At 43.5% G+C, this 18273-nt stretch overlaps 5 protein-coding genes across 5 annotated transcripts; 4 read left to right on the top strand and 1 right to left on the bottom strand.

Moving 5' to 3' along the window:
- Window positions 1-35: 35 nt before the first annotated feature.
- Window positions 36-1890, top strand: N7529_001699 (Clr5 domain-containing protein; the record flags this gene model as incomplete). Its single annotated transcript, XM_057237230.1, has 2 exons — window positions 36-151; window positions 216-1890. The coding sequence occupies 2 exons, from the start codon at window positions 36-38 to the stop codon at window positions 1888-1890; spliced, it is 1791 nt and encodes a 596-aa protein (XP_057101917.1).
- A 308-nt stretch (window positions 1891-2198) lies between these two features.
- On the bottom strand, window positions 2199-4981 carry N7529_001698 (WD repeat protein; the record flags this gene model as incomplete). Its single annotated transcript, XM_057237229.1, has 3 exons — window positions 2199-3862; window positions 3921-4636; window positions 4695-4981. The coding sequence occupies 3 exons, from the start codon at window positions 4979-4981 to the stop codon at window positions 2199-2201; spliced, it is 2667 nt and encodes an 888-aa protein (XP_057101916.1).
- A 339-nt stretch (window positions 4982-5320) lies between these two features.
- On the top strand, window positions 5321-5720 carry N7529_001697 (DNA-directed RNA polymerase core subunit RPB10; the record flags this gene model as incomplete). Its single annotated transcript, XM_057237228.1, has 4 exons — window positions 5321-5356; window positions 5406-5464; window positions 5521-5607; window positions 5678-5720. The coding sequence occupies 4 exons, from the start codon at window positions 5321-5323 to the stop codon at window positions 5718-5720; spliced, it is 225 nt and encodes a 74-aa protein (XP_057101915.1).
- Window positions 5721-7077: 1357 nt separating this feature from the next.
- N7529_001696 (uncharacterized protein) lies at window positions 7078-9300 on the top strand (the record flags this gene model as incomplete). The annotated part of the gene is made up of 7 exons (XM_057237227.1): window positions 7078-7145; window positions 7194-7371; window positions 7431-7529; window positions 7581-7685; window positions 7737-7881; window positions 7943-7954; window positions 8006-9300. 7 exons carry the CDS (start codon window positions 7078-7080, stop codon window positions 9298-9300), a joined length of 1902 nt encoding a protein of 633 aa, XP_057101914.1.
- A 1649-nt stretch (window positions 9301-10949) lies between these two features.
- On the top strand, window positions 10950-12804 carry N7529_001695 (Major facilitator superfamily domain general substrate transporter; the record flags this gene model as incomplete). The annotated part of the gene is made up of 5 exons (XM_057237226.1): window positions 10950-11046; window positions 11100-11207; window positions 11265-11480; window positions 11535-12285; window positions 12369-12804. 5 exons carry the CDS (start codon window positions 10950-10952, stop codon window positions 12802-12804), a joined length of 1608 nt encoding a protein of 535 aa, XP_057101913.1.
- Between the last annotated feature and the right edge of the window lie 5469 nt (window positions 12805-18273).

Below are 18273 nucleotides of genomic sequence, written 5' to 3'. Positions count from 1 at the left end.
TTCTCCTACGCACCTCTGCGGAGGGAGCGCCCACCATGGTGTACGATTGGGCTGGGAAGCGGGAAATCTGCTACCAGATGTACATCCAGGAGAAGAAGCCCTTGGAAGAAATCATGGAATATATGCGAACCGCCTATCAGTTCGCGCCTAGGTACGGGTTTACTCTTATACGCGAACTTTTATTTGTTGGTCACCAATTGATCTCACCTTTGTAGTAAACGCGCTTTTCAGACTCAGTTCAAGCGATGGGAATTCCCGTCAAAACAAAACCCAGCACACAAAAATGCTGACCTCGTCGTACGTGTGAAACACCTTTGGGAGAAGAACACAAGCCAGCGGGATATGCTTCGTATCTTGAACGAGGAAGGCTTTGAGATTAAAGAGAGAGAATTGATGCGTGTGCGCGCGAAGAATCGTTGGCTGCTGCGAGTCCCCAATGGAATGAAGTCACACCCGAACGCTGAGGCCCAGGCAGTCAACCCCGAAGATGAAGGACTCCTAGCCTTGCAGCAGGAAGTCTATAAGGTCGAAAGCGCACTTGACGATCCGGACACCCTCCAAACTGAGCCTAATTCTGAGCGGCCGACCTCCGAGTCCCCCGCTCTATCACCCGAAGTCATCGCAAAACGACAAGAGCGGCTGGACCGCCTCAAGACCGAAAGTGCAGAGCGTTGGGCGTCTCGAAAACGTCGTCGTCGCACTCGAGGCTGGGCCGGATTACCAGCTGACCCTCCGGGGCCTCCACGCTTTCCCTCGGAGACAACTATCGATGAGAGTAAACAGTATCTCAACCTCGACAACACCATGTACCGTCAGACCAGAGATCATTTCCAGCGAATCTGCGAAGAAGCTGGGTTTATCAAGAAAACGGCAGCTGGCCCGGAGAGATGGCAAGCTGCGAAGGACAAATTGATTCAAGAATCCCCTCACCTTCAGCAGGTCTTTGGCATTGATCCTGCCCAACGTGACGCGAAGGCACTCGCGCTCGATGTCGTGTGTACCGATGTCACTAAACGCATGCGGACGCTGGAGAGACGGATGACCATCGCAGAAGCAAAGAATGCCTTAGGAATCAATCCTGAGGAAAGTCGACAGATTCGTAATGCGTTCTATGACACATTGAAGCTGGATCATTTCACGAGCAAATTAGAGGCCGGAGACGATCACTGGCGTGAGTTGAAGGATCAGTGGATTGCGAACTCGGAGCTGCTCCAGCGAATCCTAGCTCCCGGGCAGGCTAATCCGGATCACGCCAACAAACTGAAGGCCTTGGAAGTATTGTGCCGCGATGTCATGAAGAGACTCCGAGATGATCAAACTAAGCGTGATCCGGCACGCAAGAGATCCTCAGCACGTGCTGAATCTCGCAATCCAACCCCCACTAGCACCTCTATGGGCAACATGTTGGGTAATGAGATCAGCAATGGAATCAGCACGCTAGCCTCTCAGGCGCTGGCTAGTGCGCCCATCACAGCCAATGAGATTGGGGATATGCAAATCGATCCTTCTCTACTTCAAGCTGCTAATGATCCATCTTTCTCAACCAACCCTCACCACAACACTAGCAATGCATTTGAATATGTGGACCCGATGCTCAGTTCGGGGTTGTTAAACACCCCTGTATACTTCCAGCTTGGTCCTTCGAGTCAATCGCAGGAGACAACAAAACCTTGGCTCGAGAAGTTAGCGACGCGGACGGTGGAAGAGCTCCGGCAGTTGATCGGAGCCAGGTATCCATACTCGATCATTGCCAGAATTGAGGGTATTGATAGGAATGATGACGGGCATGAGATCCCGTTCTCAATTGACGAAGATCACGAATTGGATGCATACTTGACCCACGTGCACGGAAGGAAGGCGTTGCTTGTCTTTTTCTTGAACCAGATCTGATACTGGTTCGACGTGTTACCTTAATTTTCATAGCCTTGTTCATTATTTTGATGAAACCTATTGTATCAAAATCGAACATCATTACTCTCGTACTTGGGTGTAGAGTAAGAGATGAAGTAGAGTTGAGATACGGACTGAGTTGAATGATAAAATCGTGATATTTTTGGTATACCGAGGTAACCATATACATACATATATGTATACATTGTTCGCTGTTCACAATGTCCAATGTTTAAAAAATACAAACAATTCCCAACCGCTACACCCGTGCACCAAAAGAGAAACATCCTGAACCCTGCCTGCATAACTTATTTGCTGCTGAGGGTTTGAACCACGTTCCTGAAAAGGACCCCGATGGCAGGCAAAGAGAAAGAAGGAGTGTCACCGAAAACACTAGCCAGTCCCTTGGTTTGGGATGATGATTCAGTCACATCGTCAGCTTGAATATGTTGCCTCTCTGCTCCCCGAGAGAAAAGAGTCGATAAACCACTGTCAATCTGGCCGGTCACATCACGGGACTGGTTGTTCTGGCTCTTCTGGGATGCCTTGTCCAGGCAGCCAAGTCGCTGGACAGTGGCTGCGGTATCAATGACGATGTAATCGCCAGAATAAACATCAGCGAGCAGTGAAACCGGTGCGCTCTTGAGAGATTCTTGGAAAACAACTTCAAAGGACGGGACGTCGTAAATCTTGATTTCAAATCGAGCCTTGTTCTTCTTCTTGTGCGCCGTAGCCGATGTGATGGCCAATGATTTAGTTCTAGCATTCACGGCAATCATCGAGTTTCCAGTACCATGCGAATCGACGGAGTCAGATGACTGGATAGTCCGGACGACATCATCAACTGTGTTCCAGGCAGCAATAGAGTGAGTAGAAGCGACGATCAAGTGGCTTCCTAAGAAACTTGTAGAGCAGGGATTGCCCAGGAAAACGCCGGTTCGTCGATAATGCACGGCGCAAGCTCGTGCATCGATCAACAGAACAAGGCCATCATTTGCAGCCGATGTCGATGGCAGACAAACAGCAAGTACCGAGCCATCCTCGGAGAAAGTCATACAAGCCGACTTCAATGGCGAATCTTGGGTAGTATCGAGACAACCCTTGAGATCAACGATGCCACGGCACTTCCATGTGTTCATGGGTTGCTCTGGTTGATCCTTGGCCTTCAAGCCACTGCGGTGTTTCACAGTCGGACACCAGAAGCGAAGGGTCGAGTCTGCACCAAGGGTTGCAAACTCGTGAGCTCCTGGACGGGACGCCAGGCCAAGAACAGCTGAGTGGTGGTTCGCGGCGAAATGAGGACCGTCAACACGTGTAACGAGTTCCCATGTATCTGACGAAGCATCCCACTTCCAGAACTTCAAGAAAACCTCGGGATGAAGAGCGGCGGCCTTGCGGTCAAGGGCCTCCACATCCTGAGGGTGTGGGGCCCAGGAATCAACTGTGGCCAACCACTTGGCGTCATGAACAATATCCAGATGCTTGACATCAGGTGCGATGACATGAGTTCCTTCCGGGCTAATGGTCAGTGTGGTCGCATTGGTGCGGGCAAGAGCTTGACGGGAGATGTTGGAGTTGGCGCGAATGTCATATGTCTGAAGCACAGCCGCATTTGCAGGCTGAGAGCCATGCTGGGCTTGAGTAAATTGGTGAGAGGCTGGGACAGAGACAATCAGTCGCTCGGGTTGTTGCGGGTGCAACTTTGCCACGACAGATCCTTTCGTGGGATCCACAGAAGCCCCGGCATCTGGGGAAAGCTGCAACCCTGTGATGGAGCTAAGAGGCTGCAACTCTCTCGTCGACAAAACCATGACTGAGTTGTCGGCCAACTTGACCACATAGGAACTGCCGCTTGCAGAGACAACAAGGTTGCAGATCGGGGAAGAAAGATGGGGGAGGAAAGACTTGCGGCCAGTGTCCAATTGCCACAGAACCATGACTGACTCGTTACCACCTGAAATGATATAGTTTCCTGACAAATTGATCAGCGATATTCTCTCAAAGTCTTGTTCATGCGGGTGTATATATACCATCTTTAGACCAACGCAAAGTGTTACAGGCTTCTCTGTGCCAGTGCAGTTTCCTAGGCGATGACTTTTTGTCGCTGCTATCCTTGCCAAAGAGGGTATCCAAAACATTCTGATAGACCAGTATATAGCCACTGGTTGTTCCTACTGCCAGGTCAATCGAGTCTGAGCCCTGGATGTCAAAGCATGCAGCCTGAGTAGGAAGGACCACCTCGCGCCAGGTGTACTGAACAGTCTCGAGATTTTCAAGTTCCGCGCCGTGGGTAGTGCCCATAAACATATGTTTTCCATCGCTTGCCAGGACCACACGACCATTGCTGGTCACCTTGACGAAATTGAGCTTCTGGGTGGTCTCGAGAATGGTAGTACCTTGGGTTTTCTTGTCTCCCAGAGCGCCGACTGAAATTTGTCGTTTCCCACCCTTGGGCGCAAGAATGGAAAAGCACAAGGAAGATCGGGTTTCTTCCTTGCCAATGGAAGCTAAGCTTGTCGAAATGGTTGTGCAAGTGGTTTCCCAGCGCGCAATCCGCTTTCCGGTGCTCCAGTTCCACTTGCTGATGGAGCCTATGGAAGTGAAGATATAGAGGTTATCTTGGTCTTGTGGGCAAATGCTAAACCCGATGATTTTTTGGCCGGTCTCCAATTGCAAGGTACGTGAAATTCGAGAGGTTGAAGTTGCGATTACTTGAACTGCCGTGTCAAGTCCAACCAAGAGAGATCTGTAATGGGATGGAAGGGTCAGCAGTGACCTTGTCGGGCTAAAAGGATAGTTCTCACGTTTCATCCTGAGTCAGAATAGGATCCAAGTTGGTGTAACGACCGCCAATGGGGCGAGAGAATGACCATGGCGCGGGGTTTTTTTGCTTGGTCTCAGCATCTTGAGTTTGGACATGGCTGCTGGAGACCGTCACTGCCTTGGTAGATTCGATGGGTTGGTTCTGCTCATTAGCTCCGGACACTCGGCGCCTCTTGGAACGCTCGTCGTTCGCTCTGGCAGGCTTCTCGGAAGTCGCATCACTGAGCCGGGATCGTTTTTGCTGTCGTGCAGACTGACTGGCCGCCATTTTTGCGGATGAATCAGGTGCAAGAGTAAAGAGGAGTGGTATACTTGTAGATGATGCAGTTCAGACAGTCATAACTTGCAAAATTGGTGAATAGTTGCAGACACTTGAACTCTGGGGATCTTCATGGCGGATACTACTTTTTTTTTCCCAAGGCAAAATCCAGGCGGGGATTAGTGGCAGAAAATCGCATTTTGCCTAATTGGGTTAGATCGGACTTTGCGATGTTCACGGGAAAAAAAGTCTGGTTCAAAGCCGACATCATTTCACTCCATTAACCTTTGCCGTTTGATCATTTCTCGCTCTTTCTCTCAGAGTTATCTGCTAGTTTGAACCGCCGACATGATTATTCCAGTTCGTTGTTTCTCCTGCGGCAAGGTAAGCTACCGTTCTCAATATGTGATGTATGATTACTGAACGTGTGTAGGTCGTCGGTGACCTCTGGGAACGTTACCTGCAGCTTTTGGACGATGGTGTGGCTGACGGGTATGGTAGCAATTGAACTGTTACAGCAAGTCCTAGCTAACCAAATCTACTCTTAGTGACGCTATGGACCAGCTTGGCTGCAGACGCTACTGCTGTCGGCGAATGATCATGACCCATGTTGATTTGATTGAGAAGCTCCTTCGGTATGTTCAAGAGACTATTCTCCCACTTTTCAATTTATTATGTCGGTCATTGGTTGCTGATATCACACAGCTACAATTCCGCCGAGAAAGACCGCTCCAAGGCTCAAGTATAAGCCAACCAATATTCTTAATCGAGTCAACCTGTCACCGACCTCAACCGAACCTTTTCTCTGAGGACTTAATTCAAATCTCCAATTTTCTCTCCATGCTCGAGTCGGAACCTTCTGACCCGCTCTGTCCACTGTGTCGTTCAGGGACATCAACGGCAAGTTGGATGTGTTTGCAAGAGAATACGAACCAAAAAAACCCCCTCAAGCTTAGACATGTTCGTCAAACGTTAATCTTGGCCGAGCTCCAGATTTGATGGCCTTGGAATTCCCCTCCGGTGCATTGGCTTTTGATGCGACAGGCGACGCAGGCTGAGATGAACAAAGATTCCCAAACCCCTTTGTTGGTTCTGGGATATGCATTTAGGGTGGCGTTGCACTCCACACACACTGGGATATGGCGTCAAGGGAGGCATTTGCGTTTTGATATTCCTTATATTCAATGAAATTTACCCACAACAGCTTACGGTCTGATCCCCGCATATGGGGGCCACGCCCACTCCCTTCGTAGTCTAATTCTGGCAATACCGGGTTGTCTGTTCATTCAATGATTGTATGTCAGTCTATGTTGAGGTTCAGGTTACTCGACTTCGATACTGCTTTACCGTCAATGTAGTTCCGATTCGCATTCTGGCGCTAGGAAATCCATTGATATAATACATTGGTAAATTTCTCTTGGTAAAATGCACTCAGCATTTAAAACACATTCTCAAACTCTGCAGTTCTATATCTGTAGCATGTCTGCGACACGTCTGCGACATACCAAAAGTAGAGATATTCCTAACTCAATTGATATGCGCATGCGCTGTTCGGGTTCATATAACATCTAGTATTAGGCGCCGATCAAGGGGGAACACAAGTCCAAACCCTCTCTAAAAAAAACACATTCGATAACCGAGCTTAGGCGCCGTGATGAACATGCATTCCAAACCTCCGTTGACCACTCACATCATGTGGAGCTAAATAGGACTATACCGCATGGGGGACAAAAGCGCTTCTGTCTTTGACAACCAATCAGAGGTTATTGATGCAATGGAAACGAATACAATCACTTCACTTTTGAAAATGAGGATAACTATCTATTTATATATCAGAAGGATAGAGAATATCCTTGGAATTCGAATAAGTGTATTCAACCATCACAGCCTCACAAACTGCTAGCATATGTACCTTGATTCGAACCATAGTCCTGGTATACTTACATATGTACATGTATGTATGTATCACGTGTAGTATACGCTAGGTAAGCATAAGGACCAGCCCCGGGGGCTCAGCTCCAAGACTCACTCTCTTTTCTCCATCTTTGTTATTTTCCCTCCCTCAATGCCCATTTAAGCTCTATTTCCCTATATAAATTCTGGCCATGGCCGTCAGGTCACCGGTGTCTGTTCTACCATTCCGCGACTCTACAAATCCAGCTTACCTATCGATGTATGTGAATGAATATGGATTTAATAATAATTTGACTGATGACAACAGGTCCCTGCACGGATCGATAAACGAGGGGAAGGAGGGGAATGAGGGGAACGAGGACGATGAGGACCCCCCCTTCTCGGAGATTGATAACTTGACCCAAAATGAAAACAAACTGGGAGAGACGGACTCCATCGAGCATAGCTCCCAAATACCTGTGGGAACATCCCCGTCAGGACTTACAGTATTCATCTCCCTCTCTCTTTAATCTTGAAGAAGCTCTTCCGTCTAACAATGATACAGATTCAAACCTCTCACCCAAATCACATTGGACTTGGTACAAAATCGGATGAAGACGAACCCCAGTCGGTGATACATGCTCCGCCCGGTTTTGGAGATTTTGTACGGGTTCCATTTCAGCTATTGTCGCACATTGACTGATGTATTCAAAAGGCACCAATGCAGCCCACTTTGGAAGGAATAGAGGAATCACAGTCGCCGTCAATTAGCTCAGATGAGCAGGTTGATTCAATAAGCGTAACTACAAGCACAACAAATGTAAATTGACTCCAACTCTTTGTGACAATTTTCGCTAATGTTTCCATCCAGTTTGGCAAAAGTCCAATATCACCTCCTCCGTTGAAGACATCACTCAGCTTGGCCAGTGATTTTTCTGAGCGAGCAACGCCTCGTGCACAAACCAGACATGAATTCGAGGAATTTGAGCGACGCACTCGCTCAAGCAGCTTAGAAGGTATATTTGATTCCCTAGGTCACGCCGTAATCTGTGCCTGTCCTTGCTAACCGCTCTCAAGATATTCCTGAAGGTATATTCAATCAATCATGATTCTGTGCTGACGAGACTGACCCCATGCCAGCGTTGACCAGTAAAGAAGCCGAAATTAAGGCTCTGAAGGATGCTCTGGACGAATGCTGGACCCTATGCAATACACTCGCTAATCTCAGCTATATCCATCGGGAACGCCTTCACAAATCTCACAGTGATGACATGCAAGAGGATGCATGGAGATCTTGTTGGAGACTCTGCCGAAAGCTTTATGATACGCGCGATGATGACTATGCTACCCAGGTTCACCCAACTCTGGATCTCTGTCGGGACTTCTGCCAGGCGCTCTTTGAAGCCCGAATTCGTGACACTGACGTCTCTGACTCGGTCCTACGAGTGAGTTTCGAATTAAACAATCATCTGTACAATACGTACGATCGAAATCTTCCAGATGCTTTTCGCGAACGAACCTTGGATTTCTATATCACATTGTGTCACCGGCTTATGAAGCAACGAACCTGCATCACGGAGATAGACTCTCTTGTGAGTGCGTGCTGGACGTTAGCCGAGATGCTATTCAGTATTCGCCAGAGTAAAAAAGAGGGGACACTCCTGGATGAAGGATTGTTGGGATCTGCAGTTCAAGCATGCTGGGAGCTTTGTGATCTGTTCCGTGAAGGATGGACACAGCATAACCTGCGCAATTCGGACCGCGGAACACCACGACCTAGTCAACCCACATTCTCGCAGGCATTTTATCAAGCGTCTCAGCAATCAGAGATGGATTTCGGTGATGACCCATTGAGCCAACTCGGGCTGCCCGAAACACCCACGACTATATTCGAAGATACGGCAAACATCTCACCCGACGAAGGTCTCGTCCCCAATATCTTTCTAACAGGGTATGACAAAGGACGCCTGAAATCTCACAATAGGTGGTCATCCAACGCCTCTAGTATATCAGAAAATTCTCTATCATCGGGACACACGGCTTCGTCGGCTAATACTGTGACCACCATCTCAGAGGATCCTAACCTCACCCGGCTAAAGATTTTGATTATTAGAGCCGCTATGGACAGTGGCTTCCAACGAGGGGGGAATCAGAGTCTTTTGTCATTTGTGAAATCCCTCCCTTCAGATGCGTTTGGCTCCTTGTCATGGCAAGCGTCCTTGTTAAAGAACTTTAAGAAGGTGGTGGCCTCCGATCCGTCGTCATTCAGGAATGTTGGCTTGCAGGCCCGGGTTGGAGCCATCGATGTTGCTCATGCTTGTCAAGCTATGCTACATCATGGCCAGTACTCCTGGCTCCGAGACCTTTACCGGTTCGTTTTTGGATTTCATTTAGAAGAAGCGATAGGACGCAAAGGGGTGGTCATCCAAACGTAGCATGTGTATCATGTGATTCTCTAGCTACTCCCATTGTCCTCTTTCACCCATCAGCCGGATCTGTTCCTTCTATTAAGAAGAAAAAGAATTACAGACTGATGGACCATGTTCCGCGGTGCCAATCTTCCCAAGAAAGGCCAGAGGCCAGACTTTCGACTCGAACGATCATGTACAGATTTTAAGGTGCTTACGTGTTCTGGGGTCTGTTCTAAGGTTGTTTTCTCTAAAGCTGTGGCTTGGGGTCTGGGGAGTTTGGGAGCTGTGATTAGGGCCTGTTGCCTACATTATATGGCACTGGCCATTAAGTTTCATTTCGTCAATGCCCGAGGGGTGTGAGAAAATCGGATAACGGTATTTCAAACGATGGTCGTAAGGCGATTCCAACTCTAGTTAGCTAGTATATGGGGAATATATCCGATCTCCTGTCGATCTGCAGATCTATCAGATTGAAAATTTAGAATGGACTACATACATACATGTGTATGTATGTGGTTATAGTTCTTACCCGAGATATTATGATCAAGTAGAAGGATAGTAGAAAAGACAAAAAAAAAATATGTAGAGCATACTAAATGACTCTACTGGTATTAGGTGTAGCCGTGTGCTCTCAATCTGTGTCTACCTATACAGGCAAATCACTAAACACTAACGGGAAAAATCGGCCAGTTTCGCCGAAATTACTATTTCCTTTACAAAAAAGAACAACACACACCCCCAAAGTAGAAATAGCTCGTTTTTTAAGTGGATGGCCGCAATACTACATCATGCAGCCCCCAGACGCGGGATCGACCCACTGCGGGTGAATTTCGAGGTAAAATCTTACACACATGTGCAATTAATGCCGGCTGAGTTTCCCTTTGAACCTCAATATCACAAGCCAATGTTCGAAGGACATTTGCCAAGCCGAATCCCTTAGTTGGCCCTTTTTAGCAAGTCGCAATGACTGACGAGATCTCATGGAAGAGGTAAAAACCCATAAATCCGGGGATTCTTTCCCCAGAATTGGATTGTCTTGAATTTACCTACATATGTAGGATAAAACAGTGTTACATTAGGTAGGAAATACTCCACACTGCCCATGAACGTACACCACATACACAGCACGATGGGAGTCCAATGGTACAATCTCTATATTTTCCAGAAAGAAAAAAAATTTGACTTTTAGTTTCCAAGACAAAAAAGGAACGAAAGAAGAAGGGAAAAAAAAAGCAATTGCCAATACTCTTGGATTCGGCTTAGCCCTGGCTTGTTGAGGCTTACTTAGTCCTACTTAGTCGTGCCTAGTCTTACTTTACTCTCATGTAGTCTAAACATTGAACCAATAAGCTAGTTCCCCGCAAGTAAGATTAGTGTTCGAACGGTTTACTTTCCTCTTCTACTGTGGCTGAAGACTTATCTGTTTTTCTTATTTTTTAAACATTTTCGGGCATTTTATTTGTTTTAAAAACACCCCAGCATGAGGCCCCCCCCCCAAATGGTCCCAGAAAGTCGTATATAACTGTTATGCCCCTGATTCTGGAACCTTTTCTTTTCTTATACGTGGCTACGGGGGATTCTCACCTATATTCCATCCGATTTTCGAATACCTATAACCCGGTTCCAGACCGAGACAATAGATGTAATCCATTCTCACTCTGAGTCTTCAAAACATGGTTGTTCCTACCTTTGCCGGCATGTCCGGCAAGCTGCTGTCGCGTGCAGTCACCACAACTGCAACGATGGGCTTTTTGCTGTTTGGTTATGATCGTATGTACTCCACATGTGGCCTGGGAGCCTGACACTGACCAGATCTTTGATAGAGGGTGTGATGAGTAGTATCATTGACGCTCCGGATTTTACTGATGTCCTGACTGAGCTGAGAGGTAACTCAACGATGCAGGGTACTGTTACTGCCTTGTATGAAATTGGTCGGTTAATATTTGCAAACACCAGTCTCGAGAAGAGTGCTAATTGAAAAATTATAGGTTGTCTGTTTGGTGCTATCTTCATGCTCATTTGGGGTGATTGGCTCGGTCGTCGCAGGGGTATCATCAGTGGAGCTATCATCATGATTCTTGGTGTGATTGTTCAAGTTACCTCTTATGCCGGCAAGCAACCTCTTGCGCAGTTTACTATTGGCCGTATCGTCACCGGGGTGGGCAATGGAATGAATACATCCACGATTCCAACCTATCAGGCCGGTAGGTATTGTTATCAGAATTCCAATGATCCAACTACTAATGTACGATGTCCAGAATGCTCCCGAACCTCAAACCGCGGTCTCTTAATCTGTATCGAGGGCGGTACGATTGCCTTTGGTACCCTCATTGCCTACTGGATCGACTTTGGTGCCTCTTACGGTCCACCCGACGTGATTTGGCGTTTCCCCATTGCCTTCCAGTGCGTCTTTGGCGTGTTCATTATTGTCGGTATGCTTCTTCTCCCCGAGTCTCCTCGTTGGCTGTTCACTCGTGAGCGTCACGAAGAGGGTGAGAAGGTCATCGCTGCACTATTGGGTGCCGAGATCGACTCCCATGATGTAATTCTACAAAAGAATATTATCATGGATTCCATCCGTGCCTCTGGTCAGATGGGTAAGACCACCCCGATGTCTGCCGTCTTCACTGGTGGAAAGACTCAGCACTTCCGTCGAATGCTTCTCGGTGCTTCATCCCAATTGATGCAGCAGATTGGGGGATGCAACGCTGTCATCTATTACCTACCCATTTTGTTCCGAGACTCAATTAAGCTAGATGGAAAGCTTCCGTCAATTCTCGGCGGTGTGAACATGATTGTATACTCCATCTTTGCCACCGCTTCCTGGTTCTTGATTGAGAGAGTCGGTCGCCGCAAACTATTTCTTTACGGAACCGTTGGTCAAATGGTCTCAATGCTGATTACATTCGCTTGCTTGGTTCCTGACAAGCCTGGTCCTGCTAAAGGTGCTGCCTTCGGTCTTTTCACCTACATTGCTAGTTTCGGTGCAACTTGGTTACCTCTGCCCTGGTAAGTGATACTGGCCCTGCGCTTATCGTGATAATGCTTGCTGCATACTGGATGCTCATCGTTTCCTTTTCTTTCTTTCTTAGGCTATACCCTGCTGAAATCAGCCCGATCAAGACCCGTGCCAAGGCCAACGCACTTTCAACTTGTTCCAATTGGCTTTTCAATTTCTTGATCGTCATGGTTACCCCAATCATGATCTCCAATATCAAGTGGGGAACATACCTCTTTTTTGCGGCTATGAATGCTTGTTTCTTGCCCGTCATCTATTTCTTCTACCCCGAGACTGCCCGTCGATCTCTCGAAGAAATCGATTTAATTTTTGCCAAAGGATTTTCAGAGAACATTGGCTACGTACGTGCGGCCAGGGAGCTACCATATCTTTCGGATGAAGACGTTGAACGTGTCGCCATTCAGTATGGATTTGGTGCTGTTGACGAGACTAAACCTAGCAACTCGAGTAACAGTGCCGATGTCTCACAAATTGAGGAGAAAGGCGCCACTTTTCATGAGACCACCTAAAGGGATGTACATATGCCAAGATTGATAGAGAAATATATGGTAGTCAGGTAACCGACTTGGTAGTAAACAGGATATAAATATAAAGTACGTTTACGCTCGGTGCCGTGCTCAAGCCTGCGGTGTAGTTTAAATAATACGATCAAGTCTTAGGATTATATTCTCCCTTGTCTAAATCAAAACTAGACCTTGAGTTTCTGTCCGCTCTCAATTGAAATCTTGAATATAACATAGAGGAAATACTTTGCCCAAAAACACAATATAAGTTTTGATAAGTAAGATTGTAGTAAAAGTCCTATACAAGAAAACACCTCGAATTAGTTGCTACTATAAAATCCAGGTAGGAACAACTTTTTATTATCAGTTTTGGTATCTTTCTGTTTATATTATTGACCATTATCGTCATGTTTTCATAATACCTAGTTGATTAATTGATTCTTATTCCTGTTGCAGCTCTTCCTAGCGTCGACTTTGCTATGTAGGTCGGTGCGCCCTATCTGGCACCGGAGAACCTATTCTTACGCCGTTCCGAAAGTAATGACTGGCTAAATAGGCCATCCCTTAGTGCTTTAAACGACTAGGTGCTCCATCTTTAGTTACACAATGCATGTTGTGTGACATAAGACCAACAACGAACGATCTGGTTACTTACGCCACTCACGGGCTCATATCGACTAGTTCTCTCCCATTATGTATTCAATATTTTATTTCTCTATCATTTTCCCGAGCATGGTTCTACCTGCTATCTACCCTGTCAATCATAATATATGGTGCATAAAAGAAAAGCAAAAATTCCTCTGACCCGGGATCGAACCAGGGACATCCAGATGACAAACTCAATTACAGTCTGGCGCTCTTCCAGCTGAGCTATCAGAGGGAATGAATAATTCAAGGTGACTTATTTCTATCTATGGACCAAGGTTCTTATCAGAACAAGTCAATTTTATCAAATTTGAAACTACGGAGATTATTATCATGGAAATTGAACTATGATATATAGTAGATTTGAATGGGATTGCATTTTACAGAATTATAAAACGCACCCTCTCAAATTATACAAGCACCTTGACCTTACCCTTGCCCTATTCAAATAGATTTAGACATGAAATCTCTCCATCATGTGATCTTCTATAGACGCCTAAAAGTCCGTAGTGCATAATCTCTAATGGTCCCCCCACTTTGATTTATGCACTCCCCCTCATTATAAATCCCCTTACCCCCTAAAATCAATGAAGCTATTCCCTTATTTCAAGTTGTAAGTCAACCCCCTACTTTTGAAAATTCTCCTGCCACTACTAAAATAGATTTTTATTCAGGATTTTGCCTAAATGTTCTTTATTATTAGAAGTTCCTATATCAATTTTTACAATTCGGATATTCATATAATAAAGGTCTTATCACGGGCCAAAGCTCATTAGATATCACGTGCTATCGCGTGACCTATAGCTAGGGTTTTTATAGTGAACCCTACGTTAGATAGTTCCTTTCTTTAAGATTAATATAAATAGTATACTAGCCAGCCCTTTGATATATATTAATCTTCCAATTCGAATCGTTAGACACTACCGGAAAGCCCTAGAGACGACTACCCCTAAGTGATAAAAGAAGAAAAAAGTCGACCTGTATGTTACTACCGACCTACCTATAAGATTATCATATTTAGCTATATACATAATAATAAATAATGGGATAATAGTAGTTTATGATATCACTGTTTTATAATAACAAAATATTTTTTCGCCACATATTTTAATATAAAAGAAGGGTAAAAAATCTTATAATAATAATAATAACAATAACACTTTCACTATCCATAAGATACCATTACTAAGAATTCTTCTTTAAAATAAAATTCTCAACTACCTTCTTACTTTATTAACTATTCCTATTCCCTTCCTATGCTCATCATTCCTCTTTATAGCTCTGATAGATTATGAGCCCGAGGTCAGTCTCGAGTTATTAATATATGTTACACAAAACATATATGTACTTATACATAAAAAGATTTATGTAGAAAAAGAATATATATACACAAAACGTCTATTGATATAATTAAAATACTCTGCATATATCTAGGTTTAATGTTTCATATAGAATGATTGAGAGTTCTTTCTATACTAAAATAGTATGAACATCGATCCCTACCGGACCGCTGAATTACAACTTAGTATATCCTTTGATTCTAAAGTATATAGCATTATAGCCTTTCTTAAAAGAGTATAAATTCCAAAGTTACGTAGCAAAATTACTCTACTCAGGTAATAAGAGTAAAGGCTATCTTAATAAAGGAAGAATTAATCGCTACTCTTGGTAATTTTCCCATTACTAGTATAAAGGATAATAGGGCTCTCTTTATGATTTAGCTAATATATAATAATAGCTTATTACTATTTATTAAAGATATTAAAAGTACTAAGCTAGTGTAAAAAACACTCGAAGAGTCTTATCACCAGGTGTAAAGGGATTTGTAATAAAATTTTTAATTTTTAAAGAATTCTTAGACACGTCCTAATATGATTTTAGACCATAGGTGATATTCAAATGAAGTTAATACCCTTAATGATAATTTCTGTAGTAAGGAAATAATTCTACTAAAATCATCAGTTATTTCATAGGTACTAAATGCCTTAATGACAAATTAAAAAAATTAATATAAAAATATCGTCTAATCTCTTCGGAGAGATCCGAAATCATACATTATAGAGACTCTGTTGTTAAGTCTGATTAATGAAACTTGGGGTATTAAGGGCAATAAACTTATTTTTTTAAATCTAAAATAGAGAATATCTAAAAAAAAGAAACCATTTGAATCGGTATATTATATAAATTAAAAATTATCTACCTACTTAACTAGTAAATTCTAGTTATTATTTCAAGGCAAAGACCCTAAGGGCTAGAAGCCTCGCCATCGGGAAGAATATTTAATAAAACTAAAAGGCTACAAGATTAAAAATTAAGCCTAATAATATAACTAAAAAGAGAGAAAATATATTAATTTTTTATAGTAAGAAAATTAAAGTAAAGAGGATATAATTCTCCCTAATTTTAGGAAATTATTAAATGATGGTTTTAATATCGCTAAAGAAGTGTATGTCCCTATAATAAAGTATGAAATTAATATTATAGATAAAAAATAGTTTTAATCCTCGAAAAGAACTATTATTTAGGTTGAATATTTAAATTTATATTAGATATAGTAGCTACTATTTATATAATTTACATTTTATTTTATTTTATTTAATATAAAGATTAATTAATTTAAATATAAAACTTAAAAGAAAGGTTTTAATAAAACTAATAATAGATTTATTTTCCTTTTAGAAAATGTTTGTTATATTCTAGATTTAAGAATAAATCTATTAATTATTAATAAATTAGATAAAAATACCGTGACTACGTTTCTAATAGAAAAAGTAATACATTAGAATTATATAAATTTAGATTGATTTTAATTATGAAAAATAACTTATATATTACGAAATTCTTATCTCTATAAGAAGATAGAAATGAAAATAAAATCTTCCTAACTAATGAAATAAAGAGTTTATATATAAAATAATAGTTCAAGCACCTAGTGTATATTTCTTATAAACTTTTAAAATTTATTCCAATAAAACATACTTTAATATTAAAATTAAGAGATAATTAATTATAAGAAATTTTAATCTATAAAGTATGCTTTTTATCTAAATACAATAGATATATTAATAAAGAAAGCTCTAACATATAAGATTTTAAGAAAATAGAAAGGATTTATAGTAATTCAGGGGGCCCTTTACTAAATATATAATCGGGTCGTCGAACGCGGCCACCTGGCGGTGTCCGGGTTCCCGGGCGTAATCTCAACCCGGGCGTAATCTCACTTTTCTCCATTCCACCAAATAATTCATTGAATTTAAATAGCATCACCTTCCAAATCAATACAATAAAGATCATCAATCCATTCCCGAGGCCTCTCTTCATCATGATCTGACTCAATTTGCCCTATATCCTCGATTTCTCCGTCGGCAATTGCTTTTAAAATAGCTGCATCCCGCCAGGCTTTCTTCGAACGATTGAATGATTGTAGCCTTTCTTTATCAACCCGGTCATTTATGTGCTTTTTACGATCCTTAACCAAACGAGGGCCTATTTCCGGAAGCCTTCGCTTAGTCTTAGCCGTATCAGACCGCTTCTTGCGCCGTAGAATTCGCACGTTGTCTTCCGCAAACTGAGCCCCGACCTCAGCGAGAACGAGGCCACCCGCTAGTATCTAAGAGAGGCTTTGTCGCACCTTCGGGGAGATTGTCGAGTCATTTTGAATATGCTTTATAACCTTAGTGCTTGCCTTTCTCAATTTTTGTACTGTCTCGGGCGGGGTATTAGGCAATGAGCTTGATAGTGGTGGTGGTGTAGTTCCGGAAGTAATATTATGAATAATAAAACTGGGCATCATAGGTAGATCATTATCCTCGGTCGAAATACCAAGTTTTGTGAGGCCTTTATTAGAATCCACAGGCCAAATACCAGTTTCGCGGAATCCATGTCGAATAGTGCGCGTTGTAAGTGCCGACGTCCGGACATCGTGGATTCCCGCGAAGAAATTTGCCTTTGACCGCGCATCACCACCCCAAAAGGCTTCCTCATTATTATACTTCTTATAATAATGCTTTAGCACTTGAAATGGTGTATCATCGAGCGGTTGGCAGCCATGTGTTGTGTGTGGGATAAAACAATAGGGGATAATTCGTTTTCTCCAACAAAATTCAATGAAATCATAGGTCAAGTGTGAACTATGATTATCCATTAAAAGAAGACGATATTCCCCTTTTTTAACACGGAACGATGTAAATTCGTCGAAGACCTGAATCCAGGCAAAACTAATAATCTCATCGGTCCAGCCGTTCGGGGTTGGCCATATAGTATAGTCGTCGGGTAAGTTAGTGTTGATAAACCAACTCTCCATATGGAATTGACCCTTAACTAAAAACCACGGTGGCATAACCCAACCATCGGCCGAGACGCATTCGATACCAGTAAGGGATTCAGCTTGTCCGCCGGTATTATTTTTGGAATTTCCCCGGGCTGAAATAACGTTCTGGGCCTTGCCTTCGCCAATTCGAAACCCAGTTTCGTCGAAATTATATAGATTCTTCTGTGCAATTCCGTAGGTTTTGAGCGTAATTTGTAGGCGATCGTACCAAGAAACAATATAACCAGGTTCACAGACTTCGTATCGTGCTTTTTCCATCGGCTTTTGCTTAATAGTCTCAAAGCGTGAAGGTAGACGGGCGATAAAGTCGTACGCCCAGTTTTTTCCGAGCGTGCGGGCGGGTTCATGACGTCGAACAATTTGTAGAGCAGCAGCCTAAATTTGCCCTGCGGTCGGGGGAGAATAGGCCTGGTCTAAGGTATCAATCCATAGAATTAATGCCTTCTCTTGCTCGGGGTCTAATGCTTTGTTGGTTGGGATGCGATCGTTTCTAGACTTAT

This window comes from Penicillium soppii (assembly GCF_028829465.1).
Source record: "Penicillium soppii strain IBT 18220 chromosome Unknown utg000002l, whole genome shotgun sequence".
NCBI lineage: Eukaryota > Fungi > Ascomycota > Eurotiomycetes > Eurotiales > Aspergillaceae > Penicillium > Penicillium soppii.
Note: the sequence above shows the minus strand (reverse complement) of the source record. Positions and strands in the feature narration are given on the sequence as shown.